The sequence below is a fragment of the Heterodontus francisci genome, chromosome 1 (genome assembly GCF_036365525.1).
Source record: "Heterodontus francisci isolate sHetFra1 chromosome 1, sHetFra1.hap1, whole genome shotgun sequence".
In the NCBI taxonomy this organism is placed as follows: domain Eukaryota; kingdom Metazoa; phylum Chordata; class Chondrichthyes; order Heterodontiformes; family Heterodontidae; genus Heterodontus; species Heterodontus francisci.
In genome coordinates, this window is record NC_090371.1 from 5,080,581 (window position 1) to 5,097,049 (window position 16,469).

The 16,469-nt window shown below is 44.1% G+C and overlaps 1 protein-coding gene across 1 annotated transcript in view; it reads right to left on the reverse strand.

Annotated features, from left to right (window-relative positions):
* LOC137377633 (disintegrin and metalloproteinase domain-containing protein 12-like) overlaps nt 1–16,469 on the reverse strand; it is a 136,816-nt gene that overhangs the window by 33,198 nt on the left and 87,149 nt on the right. The window contains exon 6 of the mRNA XM_068047495.1: nt 13,883–13,948. Within this exon, the coding sequence (XP_067903596.1) occupies nt 13,883–13,948 (66 nt within the window). The remainder of the gene's footprint in view (nt 1–13,882; nt 13,949–16,469) is intronic.

Below are 16,469 nucleotides of genomic sequence, written 5' to 3' on the forward strand. Positions count from 1 at the left end.
AACCCCCCTGCCGCACTAGTTTAAACCTTCCCGAGTGACGCTAGCAAACCTTGCAGCCAGGATATTCGTGCCCCACCAGTTTAGATGCAACCCGTCCTTCTTGTACAGGTCCCATCTGTCCCTGAAGAGAGCCCAATGGTCCACATATCTGAAACCCTCCCTTCTACACCAGCTGCTCAGCAACATGTTTAGCTGCACTATCTTCCTCTTTCTAGCCTCACTGGCACGTGGCACAGGGAGTAATCCAGAGATTACAACCCTAGAGGTCCTGTTTTTTAACTTACTACCTCACTCCCTAAACTCCCCCTGCAGGACCTCATCACTCTTCCTGCCTATGTCACTGGTACCGATGTGTACCACAACGTCTGGCTGTTCACCCTCCTCCTTCAGAATGCCCCCTGTCCATTCAGAGACATCCTTGACCCTGGCACCAGGGAGGCAACATACCATCCTGGAGTCTCCGTCACGTACACAGAAGCGCCTATCTGTGCCCCGGACTATAGAGTCCCCTATAACTGTTGCTCTTTGCGCTTTGTCCCTCCCTGCTGAACAACAGTGCCAGCCGTGGTGCCACTGCTCTGGCTGCTGCTGTTTTCCCCTGATAGGCCATTCCCCCCCAACAGTATCCAGAATGGTATACTTGTTAGAGAGGGGGATAGCCACAGGGGATTCCTGCACTGACTGCCTGCCCCTACTTCTGACTTTATGATGGAGGGAAGGTCATTGATGAAGCAGCTGAAGATGGTTGGGCCTCGGACACTACCCTGAGGAACTTCTGCAGTGATGTTCTGAACTGAGATGTCCAGTGGAGAGTTTTCCAGCCGATTCCCATTGACTCCAGTTTTGCCAGGGCTCTTTGCTTTCATACTTGGTCAAATGCTGCCCTGATGTCAAAGACAGTGATTCTCACTTCACCTCTGGAGTTCAGTTCTTTTGTCCATGTTTGAGCCAAGATTGTTGAGGTCAGGAGCTGAGTAGCCCTGACGGAACCAAAACTGAGCATCAGTGAGCAGGTTATGTCTGAGCAAGTGGCGCATTATAGCACTGTCGACAACCCCTTCCATCACTTTACTGAGTAGACTGATAAGGCGGTAATTGGTCGGGTTGGACTTGTCCTGCTTTTTTTGTTACAGGACATAACTTGGCAATTTTCCACATTGCCAGGTAGATGCCAGTGTTGGAGCTGTACTGGAACAGCTTGGCTAGGGGTGCAGCTAGTTCTGGAACACAAATCTTCCGTACTATTGCCAGAATGTTGCCAGGGTCCATAGCCTTTGCAGTATCCAGTGCCTTCAGCTGTTTCTTGATATCATGTGGAGTGAATTGGATTGGCTGAAGTCTGGTTTCTGAGAGCTGGGGACCTCAGGAGGAAGCCAAGATGGATCATCCACTTGGTACTTCTGGCTGAAGATGGATGCAAATGCTTCAGCCTTGCCTTTTGCACTGATGTGCTCGGCTCCCCCACTGTTGAGGATGGGGATATTTGTGGCGCCTCCTCCTCCTGTTAGTTGTTTAATTGTCCACCACCATTCACAGCTGGATGTGCTTTTCTTCATCTACCCTATCCAAATCTGTCAATTTTGTACATTATATAATCTCCCCTCAATCTCCTTTGCTCCAAGGAGAACAAACCAAGCTTTTACAACGTAACCTTGCGAGCCTATCTATGTCCTGTTGCAGCCGAATGGTATCATCCTCCGTGTGCCACACCTACAAGTTTGGTATCATTGGCAAATTTTGAAATTTTACTCTGTACTCCAAGATCCATGTCATTATATATAGCAAAAAAAAAAGCAGTGGTCCTCGCACTGAACCCTGGGGAACACCACTCTGTACTCTGTTCTAATCTGGAAAACAACCATTTACTATGACTCTGACCTGACCTGAAACGTTAACTCTGCTATCTCCACAGATGCTGCCAGACCTGCTGAGTATTTCCAGAATTTCTTGTTTTTATTTACTATGACGCGCTGTTTTCTGTCCTTAAGCCAATTTTTTTATTCAAGCAAACACCGACTCTTCTATTTCATGAGCCTCAATTTTGGTAACCAGCCTTTCATGTGGTACTTTGTCGAAGGCTTCCCATATAGAGAACATTCATTGCTTTCCCTTCACCAACATTCTCTGTTACTATATTAAAAAAGTCAATTAGATTCATCAAGCATGATTTTACAAATCCTTGCTGGCTCTTCCTTATTAACGCAAACCTCTTCAAGTGCCTGTTGATTTTTTTTCTCTGATTATTGTTTCTAAAAACTTACCACAGATGTAAAACTGGCCAGCCTGTTCCTAGGAATGTCCTTACACCCCTTCTTGAATAAGGGTGCCAACATTTGCCACTCTCCAATCCTATGGCATCTCCGCTGCATCAATAAAAGATTGGGGCGGCGCAGTAAAGAACAAAGAAAATTACAGCACAGGAACAGGCCCTTCGGCCCTCCAAGCCTGCGCCGATCCAGATCCTCTATCTAAACATGTTGCCTATTTTCTAAGGGTCTGTATCTCTTTGCTACCGCAGCCTCACTGCTCCAATCACCCAGGTTCGGTTCTGGGTACTGCCTGTGCAGTTTGCAAGTTCTCCCTGTGACTGCATGGGGTACTGCTGGGTGCTCTGGTTTCCTCCCAAAGCCAAAGACTTGCAGGTTGATAGGTAAATTGGCCATTGTAAATTGCCCCAAGTGTAGGTAGGTGGTAGGAGAATGGTGGGGATGTGATAGGGAATATGGGATTAATGTAGGATTAGTATAAATGGGTGGTTGTTGGTCAGCACAGACTCGGTGGGCCAAAGGGCCTGTTTCAGTGCTGTATCTCAAAATAAAATAAATAAATTGGAAGATTATGGCAAGCCCTTCCGCTATCTGAACTCCCATTTCCTTGAGCAGCCTGGGATCTAAGCCATTCGAATCAGGCAACTTACCCAATCTAAGCATAGCCAGCCTTTGAAGTTCCTGCTACCTATCAATTTTGACCCCATTATTACCTCTACCTTCTCCACTTCTACCGATATTTTGTCAGCATCCTCTTTCTTAGTAAACACTGATACAAAATACTCATTCAGTATTCTAACCCTGCCCTGTGTCTCTAAGCATATATCACCCTCTTTGTCCCTAACAGGCCCCACCTCTTACTATTTTTTTGTTATTCACTCATGGGATGTCGGCATCGCTAGCTCAGCCAGCATTTATTGCCCACCCCTAATTGCCCTTGAGAAGGTGGTGGTGAGCTGCCTTTGCAAGGGAACCTTTGCAAGGAATCAGAGGAGGGTGGATCAAAGTCAAGAACAAAAGACAGTAAGGGAAATAAGAAAGGTGATAGGCAGAGAAATCAGGGGCTAGAATCAAAGAGTACCAAAGTGAAAAATAGTGGGAAGGGGATAAGTAATGTTGAAAAGACAAGCTTTGAGGCTTTGTGCCTTAACACATGGAGCATTCGCAATAAAGTGGATGAATTAATCGCGCAAATAGAGGTAAACAGGTATGATAGAGTCGGGATTACGGAGACATGGCTGCAAGGTGACCAGGGATGGGAAATGAACATCCAGGGGTACTCAGTATGTAGGATGGACAGACAAAAAGCAAAAGGCGGTGGAGTTGCATTGCTGGTTAAAGAGGAAATTAACGCAATAGTAAGGAAAGATATTAGCACTGACGATGTGGAATCTGTATGGGTAGAGCTGAGATACACTAAGGGGCAAAAAACGTTAGTGGGGGTTGTATATAGACCCCCAAACTGCAGTGGTGATGTTGGGAATGGCATTAAACAGGAAATTAGAGATGCATGCGATAAAGGAACATCTATAATTATGGGTGACCATAATATGCATATAGATTGGGCAAATCAAATTAGTCACAATACTGTAGAGGAGGAATTCTTGGAGTGGATACATGACCAATACATTGAGGAACCAACTAGAGAACAGGCCATCCTAGAATGGGCATTGTGTAATGAGAGAGGAATAATGGACAATCTGGTGGTGCGAGACCCCTTGGGGATGAGCGACCATAATATGATAGAATTCTTCATCAAGATGGAGAGTGACGTAGTTGATTCTGAGACTAGGGTCCTGAATCTTAGTAAAGGAAACTATGAAGGTATGAGGCGCGAGTTGGCTATGATGGATTCGGAAACGTTACTTAAAGGGATTTTTAGAATTAGAATTAGAACATTACAGCGCAGTACAGACTCTTCGGCCCTCGATGTTGCGCCGACCTGTGAAACCATCTGACCTACACTATTCCATTTTCATCCATATGTCTATCCAATGACCACTTAAATGCCCTTAAAGTTGGCGAGTCTACTACTGTTGCAGGCAGGGCGTTCCACGCCCCTACTACTCTCCGAGTAAAGAAACTACCTCTGACATCTGTCCTATATCTATCACCCCTCAACTTAAAGCTATGTCCTCTCGTGTTTGCCATCACCATCCGAGGAAAAAGACTCTCACTATCCACCCTATCTAACCCTCTGATTATCTCATATGTCTCTATTAAGTCACCTCTCCTCCTCCTTCTCTCCAACGAAAACAACCTCAAGTCCCTCAGCCTTTTTTCATAAGACCTTCCCTCCATACCAGGCAACATCCTAGTAAATCTCCTCTGCACCCTTTCCAAAGCTTCCACATCTTTCCTAGAATGCGGTGACCAGAACTGCATGCAATACCCCAGGTGCGGTCTCACCAGAGTTTTGTACAGCTGCAGCATGACCTCGTGGCTCCGAAACTCGATCCCCCTACTAATAAAAGCTAACACACCATATGCCTTCTTAACAGCCCTGTTAAATCCCTGAAAGTTGCTACCCAGGTTATGTACCTGGACACCAAGATCTCTCTGCTCCTCTAGACTACCAAGAATCTTCCCATTAGCCCAGTACTCTGCATTCCTGTTACTCCTTCCAAAGTGAATCACCTCACACTTTTCCGCATTAAACTCCATTTGCCATCTCTCAGCCCAGCTCTGCAGCCTATCTATGTCCCTCTGTACCCTACAACATCCTTCGGCACTATCCACAACTCCACCGACCTTCGTGTCATCCGCAAATTTACTAACCCACCCTTCTACACCTTCATCCAGGTCATTTATAAAAATGACAAACAGCAGTGGCCCCAAAACAGATCCTTGCGGTACACCACTAGTAACTAAACTCCAGGATGAACATTTGCCATCAACCACCACCCTCTGTCTTCTTTCAGCTAGCCAATTTCTGATCCAAAGCACTAAATCACCTTCAACCCCATACTTCCGTATTTTCTGCAATAGCCTACCGTGGGGAACCTTATCAAACGCCTTACTGAAATCCATATACATCACATCCACTGCTTTACCCACATCCACCTGTTTGGTCACCTTCTCGAAAAACTCAATAAGGTTTGTGAGGCACGACCTACCCTTCACAAAACCGTGCTGACTATCGCTAATGAACTTATTCTTTTCAAGATGATTATAAATCCTGTCTCTTATAACCTTCTCCAACATTTTACCCACAACCGAAGTAAGGCTCACAGGTCTATAATTACCAGGGCTGTCTCTACTCCCCTTCTTGAACAAGGGGACAACATTTGCTATCCTCCAGTCTTCCGGCACTATTCCTGTCGACAATGACGACATAAAGATCAAGGACAAAGGCTCTGCAATCTCCTCCCTGGCTTCCCAGAGAATCCTAGGATAAATCCCATCTGGCCCAGGGGACTTATCTATCTTCACACTTTCCAAAATTGCTAACACCTCCTCCTTGTGAACCTCAATCCCATCTAGCCTAGTAGTCTGTATCTCAGTATTCTCCTCGACAACATTTTCTTTCTCTACTGTAAATACTGACGAAAAATATTCATTTAACGCTTCCCCTATCTCCTCTGATTCCACACACAACTTCCAACTACTATCCTTGATTGGCCCTAATCTAACTCTAGTCATTCTTTTATTCCTGATATACCTATAGAAAGCCTTAGGGTTTTCCTTGATCCTATCCGCCAATGACTTCTCGTGTCCTCTCCTTCCTCTTCTTAGCTCTCCCTTTAGATCCTTCCTGGCTAGCTTGTAACTCTCAAGCACCCTAACTGAGCCTTCACGTCTCATCCTAACATAAGCCTTCTTCTTCCTCTTGACAAGCGCTTCAACTTCTTTAGTAAACCACGGCTCCCTCGCTCGACAACTTCCTCCCTGCCTGACAGGTACATACTTATCAAGGACACGCAGTAGCTGCTCCTTGAATAAGCTCCACATTTCGATTTCGATTGTGCCCATCCCCTGCAGTTTCCTTCCCCATCCTACGCATCCCAAATCTTGCCTAATCGCATCATAATTTCCTTTCCCCCAGCTGTAATTCTTGCCCTGCGGTATATACCTGTCCCTGCCCATCGCTAAGGTAAACCTAACCGAATTGTGATCACTATCACCAAAGTGCTCACCTACATCTAAATCTAACACCTGGCCGGGTTCATTACCCAGTACCAAATCCAATGTGGCATCTCCCCTGGTTGGCCTGTCTCCATACTGTGTCAGAAAACCCTCCTGCACACACTGGACAAAAACTGACCCATCTAAAGTACTCAAACTGTAGTTTTCCAGTCAATATTTGGAAAGTTAAAGTCCCCCATAACAACTACCCTGTTACTCTCGCTCCTGTCGAGAATCATCTTCGCTATCCTTTCCTCTACATCTCTGGAACTATTCGGAGGTCTATAGAAGACTCCCAACAGGGTGACCTCTCCTCTCCTGTTTCTAACCTCGGCCCATACTACCTCAGTAGACGAGTCCTCAAACGTCCTTTCTGCCGCTGTAATACTCTCCTTGATTAACAATGCCACACCCCCCCCTCTTTTACCATCTTCTCTGTTCTTACTGAAACATCTAAATCCTGGAACCTGCAACATCCATTCCTGCCCCTGCTCTACCCATGTCTCCGAAATGGCCACTACATCGAGATCCCAGGTACCAACCCATGCTGCAAGCTCACCCACCTTATTCCGGATGCTCCTGGCGTTGAAGTAGACACACTTTAAACCAAGTTCTTGCTTGCCAGTGCCCTCTTGCGTCCTTGTAACCTTATCCCTGACTTCACTACTCTCAACATCCTGTACACTGGAACTACAATTTAGGTTCCCATTCCCCTGCTGAATTAGTTTAAACCCCCCCGAAGAGCACTAGCAAATCTCCCCCCCAGGATATTGGTACCCCTCTGGTTCAGGTGAAGACCATCCTGTTTGATGACGGTGGATAGGCAATGGCAAACATTCAAAGAGCGCATGGATGAACTACAACAATTGTTTATTCCTGTCTGGCGCAAAAGTAAAACGGGAAAGGTAGCCAAACCATGCCTTACAAGGGAAATTAGAGATAGCATTAGATCCAAGGAAGCGGCATATAAATTTGCCAGGAAAAACAACAGACCAGAGGATTGGGAGCAGCTTAGAATTCAGCAAAGGAGGACCAAAGGATTGATTAAGAAGGGGGAAATGGAGTACAAGAGCAAGCTTGCGGGGAACATAAAAACTGACTGTAACATCTTCTATAGGTATGCGAAGTGAAAAAGATTGGTGAAGACAAATGTAGGTCCCTCACAGTCAGAAACAGGGGAATTTATTATGGGGAATAAAGAAATGGCTGACCAACTAAATGCATACTTTGGTTCTATCTTCACAAAGGAGGACAAAAATATCATACCAGAAATGTTGGGGAACACGGGGCTTAGTGAGAGAGAGGAACTGAAGGAAATCAGTATTAGTAGAGAAATGGTGGTGGGGAAATTGATGGGATTGAAGGCCGATAAATTCCAGGGCCTGAGTACTTAAGGAAGTGGCCCTAGAAATAGTGGATGCATTGGTGGTCATCTTCCAAGATTCTATAGACTCTGGAACAGTTCCTACAGATTGGAGGGTAGCTAATGTAACCCCACTATTTAAAAAGGGAGGTAGAGAGAAAGCAGGGAATTATAGACCAGTCAGACTGACGTCGGTAGTGGGGAAAATTCGAGAGTCCATTATCACAGATTTTATAGCAGAGCACTTAGAGAACAGTGGTAGAATCGGGCAGAATCAGCATGGATTTACGAAAGGGAAATAATGCATGACAAATCCACTAGAATTCTTCGAGGATACAACTAATAGAGTTGATGAAGGAGTGCCAGTGGAAGTGGTCTATTTGGACTTTCAGAAGGCTTTTGACAAGGTCCCACATAAGAGATTTTAAAAAATTTATTCATGGGATGTGGGCGTCGCTGGCTCGGCCAGGATTTATTGCCCATCCCTAATTCCCCTTGAGAAGGTGGTGGTGAGCTGCCTTCTTGAACCGCTGCAGTCCATGTGCAGTAGGTACACCCACAGTGCTGTTAGGGAGGGAGTTCCAGGATTTTGACCCAGCGACAGTGAAGGAATGACAATATAGTTCCAAGTCAGGATGGTGTGCGGATTGGAGGGGAACTTGCAGGTGGTGGTGTTCCCATGTATTTGCTGCCCTTGTCCTTCTAGTTGGTAGAGGTCGCGGGTTTGGAAGGTGCTGTCTAAGGAGCCTTGGTGCGTTGCTGCAGTGCATCTTGTAGATGGTACACACTGCTGCCACTGTGCGTCAGTGGTGGAGGGAGTGAATGTTTGTGGATGGTGTGCCAATCAAGCGGGCTGCTTTGTTCTGGATGGTGTCGAGCTTCTTGAGTGTTGTTGGAGCTGCACCCATCCAGGCAAGTGGAGAGTATTCCATCACACTCCTGACTTGTGCCTTGTCGATGGTGGACAGGCTTTGGGGAGTCAGGAGGTGAGTTACTTGCCGCAGGATTCCTAGCCTCTGACCTGCTCTTGTAGCCATGATATTTATATGGCTACTCCAGTTCAGTTTCTGGTCAATGGTAGCCCCTGGGATGTTGATAGTGGGGGATTCAGCGATGGTAATGCCATTGAAGGTCAAGGGGGATGGTTAGATTCTCTCTTGTTGGAGATGATCATTGCCTGGCACTTGTGTGGTGCAAATGTTACCTGCCACTTATCAGCCTAAGCCTGGATATTGTCCAGGTCTTGCTGAATTTCTACACAGACTGCTTCAGTATTTGAGGAGTTGCGAAGGTGCTGAAAATTGTGCGATCATCAGCGAACATCCCCACTTCTGACCTTATGGTTGAAGGAAGGTCATTGATGAAGCAGCTGAAGATGGTTGGGCCGAGGACACTACCCTGAGGAACTCCTGCAGTGATGTCCTGGATCTCAGATGATTGACCTCCAACAACCACAGCCATCTTCCTTTGCTCTCGGTATGACTTCAACCAGCAGAGAGTTTGCCCCAATTCCCATTGACTTCAGTTTTGCTAGGGCTCCTTGATGCCATACTTGGTCAAATGCTGCCTTGATGTCAAGGGCAGTCACTCTCACCTCACCTCTTGAGTTCAGCTCTTTTGTCCATGTTTGAACCAAGGCTGTAATGAGGTCAGGAGCTGAGTGGCCCTGACAGAACCCAAACTGAGCGTCACTGAGCAGGTTATTGCTAAGCAAGTGCTGCTTGATGGCACTGTTGATGACACCTTCCATCACTTTACTGATGATTGAGAGTAGACTGACGGGACGGTAATTGGCTGGGTTGGACTTGTCCAGCTTTTTGTGTAGAGGACCTACCTGGGCAATTTTCCACATTGCCGGGTAGATGCCAGTGTTGTTGCTATACTGGAACAGCTTGGCTAGGGTTTCGGCAAGCTCTGGAGCACAGGTCTTCAGTACTATTGCCGGAATATTGTCAGGACCCATAGCCAGTATCCAGTGCCTTCAGTCGTTTCTTGATATCACGCAGAGTGAATCCAATTGGCTGAAGTCTGGCATCTGTAATGCTGGGGACTTCAGGAGGGGGCCGAGATGGATCATCAATTTGGCACTTCTGGCTGAAGATTGTTGCAAATGCTTCTGCTTTATCTTTCGCACTGATGTGCTGGGCTCCCCCATCATTGAGGATGGGGATATTTGTGGAGCCACCTCCTCCAGTTAGTTGTTTAATTGTCCACCACCATTCACGGCTGGATGTGGCAGGACTGCAGAGCTTAGATCTGATCCGCTGGTTAAGGGATCGCTTAGCTCTGTCTATTGCATTCTGCTTATGCATGTAAATTAGCAAGTAAAATTAAAGAGCATGGGATTGGGGGTAGTGTATTGCGATGGATAGAAAATTGGTTGGCAGACAGGAAACAAAGAGTAGGGATAAATGGGTCTTTTTCCAAATGGCAGGCAGTGACTAGTGGGGTACCGCAGGGATTGGTGCTAGGACCCCAGCTATTCACAATATATATTAATGATTTAGATGAGGGAACTAAATGTAATATCTCCAAATTTGTAGATGACACAAAACTGGGTGGGAGGATGAGTTGTGAGGAGGATGCAGAGAGGCTTCACAGTAATTTGGACAAGTTGAGTGAGTGGGCTAATGCATGGCAGATGCAGTATAATGTGGATAAATGTGAGGTTATCCACTTTGGTAGCAAAAACAGGATGGCAGATTATTATCTGAACGGCTATAAACTGAGAGAGGGGAATATGCAGCGAGACCTGAGTGTTCTCATACACCAGTCGCTGAAGGTAAGCATGCAGGTGCAACAGGCGGTAATAAAGACAAATATTTTGTTGGCTTTCATAGCGAGAGGATTTGAATACAGGAGTAGGGATGTCTTGCTGCAATGATACAGGGCCTTGGTGAGGCCACACCTGGAATATTGTGTGCAGTTTTCGTCTCTTTATCTGAGGAAGGATGTTCTTGCTATTGAGGGAGTGCAGCGAAGGTTTACCAGACTGATTCCAGGGATGGCAGGACTGACACATGAGCTGACATTGTGTCGGTTAGGATTATACCTGCTGGAGTTCAGAAGAGTGAGGGGGAAATCTCATAGAAACCTATAAAATTCGAACAGGACTTGACAGGGTAGATGCAGGAAGGATGTTCCCGATGCTGGGGGAGTCCAGAACCAGGGGTCATAGTCTAAAGATACAGGGTAAACCTTTCAGGACTGAGATGAGGAGAAATTTCTTCACTCATAGAGTGGTGAGCCTGTGCAATTCACTACCACAGAAAGCAGTTGAGGCCAAAACACTGGATGTTTTCAAGGAGTTAGATATAGCTCTTGGGTCTAAAGGGATCAAAGGGTATGGGGTGAATGCGGGAACAGGTTACAGAGTTGGATGATCAGCCATGAACATAATGAATGGCAGAGCAGGCTCGAAGGGCCAAATGGCCTACTCCCGCTTCTATTTTCTATGTTTCTTGAACATGCCGGTAGAAAATTTTTGGTTCCCTTTTATGTTAACTGCCATTTTATTCTCATTCTCTCATTGCCAGTCTGACTTTAATCTTAGCTTCCCCTCTCAACTGATTGTATTTGACCTGGTTCTCGCTTGAAGGAGAAGCCGCACATGCGTCCTACACCATCTTTTTTTGTTTCATCATGTTCTGTATCTCCCGCGTCATCCAAGAAGCCCTGGCTTTGGTTACCTTACTTTTTGCCCTTGTTGGAATGTACCTAGCCTGTATCAGAAAATTCTCCTCCTTAAAGCTCATCCGTAGTCCATTGATATTTTTCTACAGCCGACAGCTTTCTTTTTCATTTTTAACCAGACAGCCAATTTTTGTGTTGTTTGCAAGCTTCTTAATCATACTCCTGACATTCAAGTCCAAATCATTGATATAAACCCCAAAAAGCACGGGACCTTGTACTGAGCACTTTGGAACGTCACTGGAAACAGCTTACCAGTCCCAAAAACACCCATCGACCAATACCCTTTCCTTCCTGCCTCTGAGCCAATTTTAAATCCAACTTAAAAGCAAAATAATGCAGATGCTGAATATCTGCACTAAAAACAGCAAGTGCTGGAAATCCTCAGTAGGTCTGGCAGCATCTGTGGAGAGGGAAACAGTCAACGTTGCGAGTCGGATATGACTCTTCTTCAGAACCGAAGGTAGACATTTCATGTTGGCTCTGCCCAATCATATTCTGATTTTCTAAGTAACCTATTTCCATGTCCCTAACCACAGATTCTAGCATTTTCCCCAACACTGATTTCAAATGAGATCTTAAACCAAAATCCTGTCTAACCTCGCAAGTAGCGTTAAAATTCCTATGGCATTATTTTCAGATGAGTAGAGGAGTTCTCCTTGGTGTCCTGGTCAATATTTATTACTTATCTATCACTGGAACAGTGACTACACTTCCAAGGTATTTGACTGGTTATGACGTGTGCATGAATTACAACAATTATTCATTCCTATCTGGCGCAAAAATAAAACTGGAAAGGTGGCTCAATTGTGGCTTATGAAAGAAATTAGGGATAGTATTAGATCCAAAGAGGAGGCATATAAAATTGCCAGAAAAAGCAGCATGTCTGAGGATTGGGAGCAGTTCAGAATTCAGCAAAGGAGAACAAAGAGGTTGATTAAGTGGGGGAAAATAGAGTATGAGTAAACTTGCGGGGAACATAAAAACTGACTGTAAAAGCTTCTATAAATATGTGAAGAGAAAAAGATTAGTGAAGACAAATGTAGGTCCCTTACAGTCAGAAACAGGGGTAATTATACTGGGGAACAAAGAAATGGCAGAACAATTGAACACATACTTTGGTTCTGTCTTCACAAAGGAGGACACAAATAACCTCTCAGAAATGTTAGGGAACCAAGGGTCCAATGAGAGGGAAGAACTGAAGGAAATCAGTATTAGTAAAAAAAAAAAGTGCTATGGAAATTAATTGGGTTAAAGGCTGACAAATCCCCAGGGCCTGATAATATACATCCCAGAGTACTAAAGGAAGTGGCCCTGGGGATAGTGGATGCATTGGTGATCATCTTCCAAAATTCTATAGACTCTGGAGCAGTTCCTACAGATTGGAGGGTGGCAAATGTAACCCCACTATTTAAAAAAGGAGGGAGAGAAAAAACAGGGAACCACAGACTAGTTAGTCTTACATCAGTAGTGGGAAAAATGCTAGAGTCTATCATAAAGGATGTGATAGCAGAACACCTGGAAAGCATAAGCGGGAAAGGACAAAGTCAGCATGGGTTTACGAAAGGGAAATCATGCTTAACAAATCTACTGGAGTTTTTTGAGGATGTAACTAGTAGAATAGATAAGGGAGAACCAGTGGGTATGGTGGATTTGGATTTTCAGAAGGCTTTTGATAAGGTCCCACATAATAGGTTAGTGCACAAAATTAGAGCATATGTGACTGGGGGCAATATACTGGCGTGGATTGAGAATTGGTTGACAGACAGGAAACAGAGAGAAGGAATAAACAGGTCTTTTTCCAGGTGACTAGTAGGGTACCGCAGGAATCAGTTCTTGGGCCCCAGCTATTCACAATATATATTAATGACTTGGGTGAGGGAACTAAATGTAACATTTCCAAGTTTGCAGAAAGACATATGGGGAGAGACTGGGTCGACTAGGCCTATATTCACTAGTTTAGAAGAATGAGAGGGGATCTCATAGAAACCTATAAAATTCTAACAGGACTAGACAGGTTAGATGGAGGGAGGATGTTCCCGATGACAGGGGAGTCCAGAACCAGGGGTCACAGTCTCAGGATACGAGGTATGCCATTTAGAACCGAGATGAGGAGAAATTTCTTCAGAGGGTGGTGAACCTGTGGAATTCTCTAATGCAGAAGGCAGTGGAGGCCAAGTCATTAAATATATTCAAGAAGGAGATAGATATATTTCTTAATGCCAAAGGAATCAAGGGATATGGGGGAGAAAATGGGAACAGGGTACTGAATTAGACGATCAGCCATGATCTTTTATGAATGGCGGAGCAGGCCTGAAGGACCGAATGGCCTACTCCTGCTCCTATTTTCTATGTTTCTATGAAGCACTCTGGGACATCCTGAGGACATGAAAGCTGCCGTATAAATGCAGGTTCCTTCTTTAAAGAAAGTACTCACCTCAACGCTGTCTGCAACGAGCACCAGTTCTATGTGTTTCATTTCTGAACCAAGAGACCTTTTCAGCTGAAAAATAACATTTAAATGTCTTCAAAAAGTGCTTAAATAGACAATAACAGGCTCTCCTATTCATTCCATTTTTCATAAACTGAATGATCTTTTCACTGAGTTCCCACCTTTCCTTCCAGTGCCCTCTTTGGTGAAGGACAGTGGAACACTTTTTAGACTCAGTGTCAGCATCAAAAACTCCCATCAGGTACAACAAGGGTGCACATATAATGTTTCCTAATTACACTCCTGAAAAGTCTGAATCAAATTTTTAGATGACTTCTAGTTGTAGCCTATCCAATCAGCAGAAATAGCTTCTCTCTACCTATCTGTTTCCCTTCATATCTTTAAAACATAATCTTCTAAATTCATCCCTAATTTGCGTAATCTCTCTTTGTAATATAACCCACGGAGTCCAGGTATCATTTTGATAAAACTACACCACACCCACTCCAAGGCCAATATATCCTTCCTAAGGTGTGGTGCCCAGAACTGTTCACAGTAACTCCAGCAGTGGTCTAACCAGGGCTTTGTATAGCTGATGCATGTCTTCAACCCCTTTGTATTCTATTCCTTTAGATATAAAGGCCAGCATTCCATTCACCTTTCTGATTATTTTCTGTACCTGTTCATGACATTTTAATTATCTAAGTACTTGCTTCTCCAAGACTCTGTACCTCCACCTATGGGTGTAGCTTTTCACCATTTAGAAGGTGTCTTGTTCTAACTTTTATAAGTCTAAAGTGGATGATCTCAGATTCGCCTACATGGAAATCTATTTGCCAGTTTTGCCCATTCACTCAAGCAATCAATAACTTCTGTAGTTTTATGTTTCCATCTACACTGCTTATAATGCCACCACCTTTGCGTCATTGGCAATTTGGATATGTGGCTTTCGATCCCATCATCCAAGTTTTTCATAAATACAGTGAATACTTAAAACCATACTTGAGCCCCAACACAGATCCTTCTAAGACACATTCTGCCCATCATCCCTACTCTGTTTCCTGCTGCTCAGCCAATTTCTTAACTAAGTCATTAACTTGCCTTCAATTCCATGAACTTCAACTTTAGCTAAGTCTTCTGGAAGTCCGCATAAATAACATCCAATGACATTCCCCTGCCCACTACTTTAGTCATCTCTTCAATAAATTCAATCAGATGTGTGAAGCATGACCTACTCTTTACAAATCCATGCTGGTTCCCTCTGATGAGCAGAAAACCTACAATGTGTTCACTCACCCTATTCTTAATTATAGACTCCAGTAATTTCCCAAAAATAGATGTTAGGCTAACTGGTCTATAATTCCCTGGTTTCCCTCTCTCACCTTCCTTAAATAGTACAGTGATTTTGCTTACATTAATTTTGGTAAATTCCTGTCCCTAATTCAATATTAGTTTCCTTGGAAAGTCTGGCAGCCTGACCTCTTTCTCTACCATAAATACTGATGCAAAGTAATTATTCATCTTGTCTGCCCTGTCCTTGTCTTTATTGACAATATCACCATTATCTGTTTTCGAGGGACCCACATTGCTCCTGACCACCTTCTTTTTCCCAAAGTTATGTAACATTTTTTTGTGTTGATTTTGATAACCCTTGCAAGTTTCTGATTTTTTTTTGTTTCTCTCTCTTTTTGTAGCTCCTATTATCTGTTCTGTTACCTTTTGTTATTCTTTGTATCTTTTCCATTTGCCAGGATCGGTGATTCTTTTTGCATTTTGTCGGATTTTTTAGTATTATGTTCCCTCTTACCTCTTTCTTCATCCATGGCTGTCTTTTTGAACAGTACAGCTTTTGCTTCTTAGGGGTATAAAACTGGTTTTGTAAGCTGTAAAATTATTTTTTGAACACCTCCCACTGATCTTCTGTCACTTTGCCCATTAACAGATTTTCCCAGTTTATTATGGACAGTCTGTGTCTCATTCTCTTGAAGTCAGCCTTATCTAAACCTGGAATCTGCATAGCTGTTACACGTTTCAAACACTCCTGTATTATGATCATTATTAGATAAATGTTCATGCACAGTTAGGCTGTTAACTAAAGCTGCCTCATTACTCACCACTGAATTTAATATTTCATGCCCCCTTGTTGGTTCTGGGATATATTGTTGCAGAAAGCAATCCCAGACACACTCAAAAATTCACTGCATTGCCAAAATGTGCTGGTCTGCTTATTCCAATCTATATGAAAGTTAAAATCTCCCATTAAAACCACTTTGCCTTTACTATATGCTTGTCTAATCTCTGCATTTATACAATCTATCATTTTACAGGAGCAACGTCCGAGAGTCTTAAATCCTTTTCCACTTCTTCATTCTACCCAGAAAGTTACCCCTGTCTGCTCAACTCTCATTATTTCCTCCCTTAAGTGGTTTTATCCTTAACCACTAAGGCTACTCCGCCTCCTCTGCAATTTTCCCTCTCTTTCTTCTAAACCTTAAAACCTGGTATATTTAGCTCCCAGTCCTGACCATCTTAGTCATGTCCCAGTAATGGCTGCCATGTCCAGAAAACCATACAAATATTATGGCACAGAAGG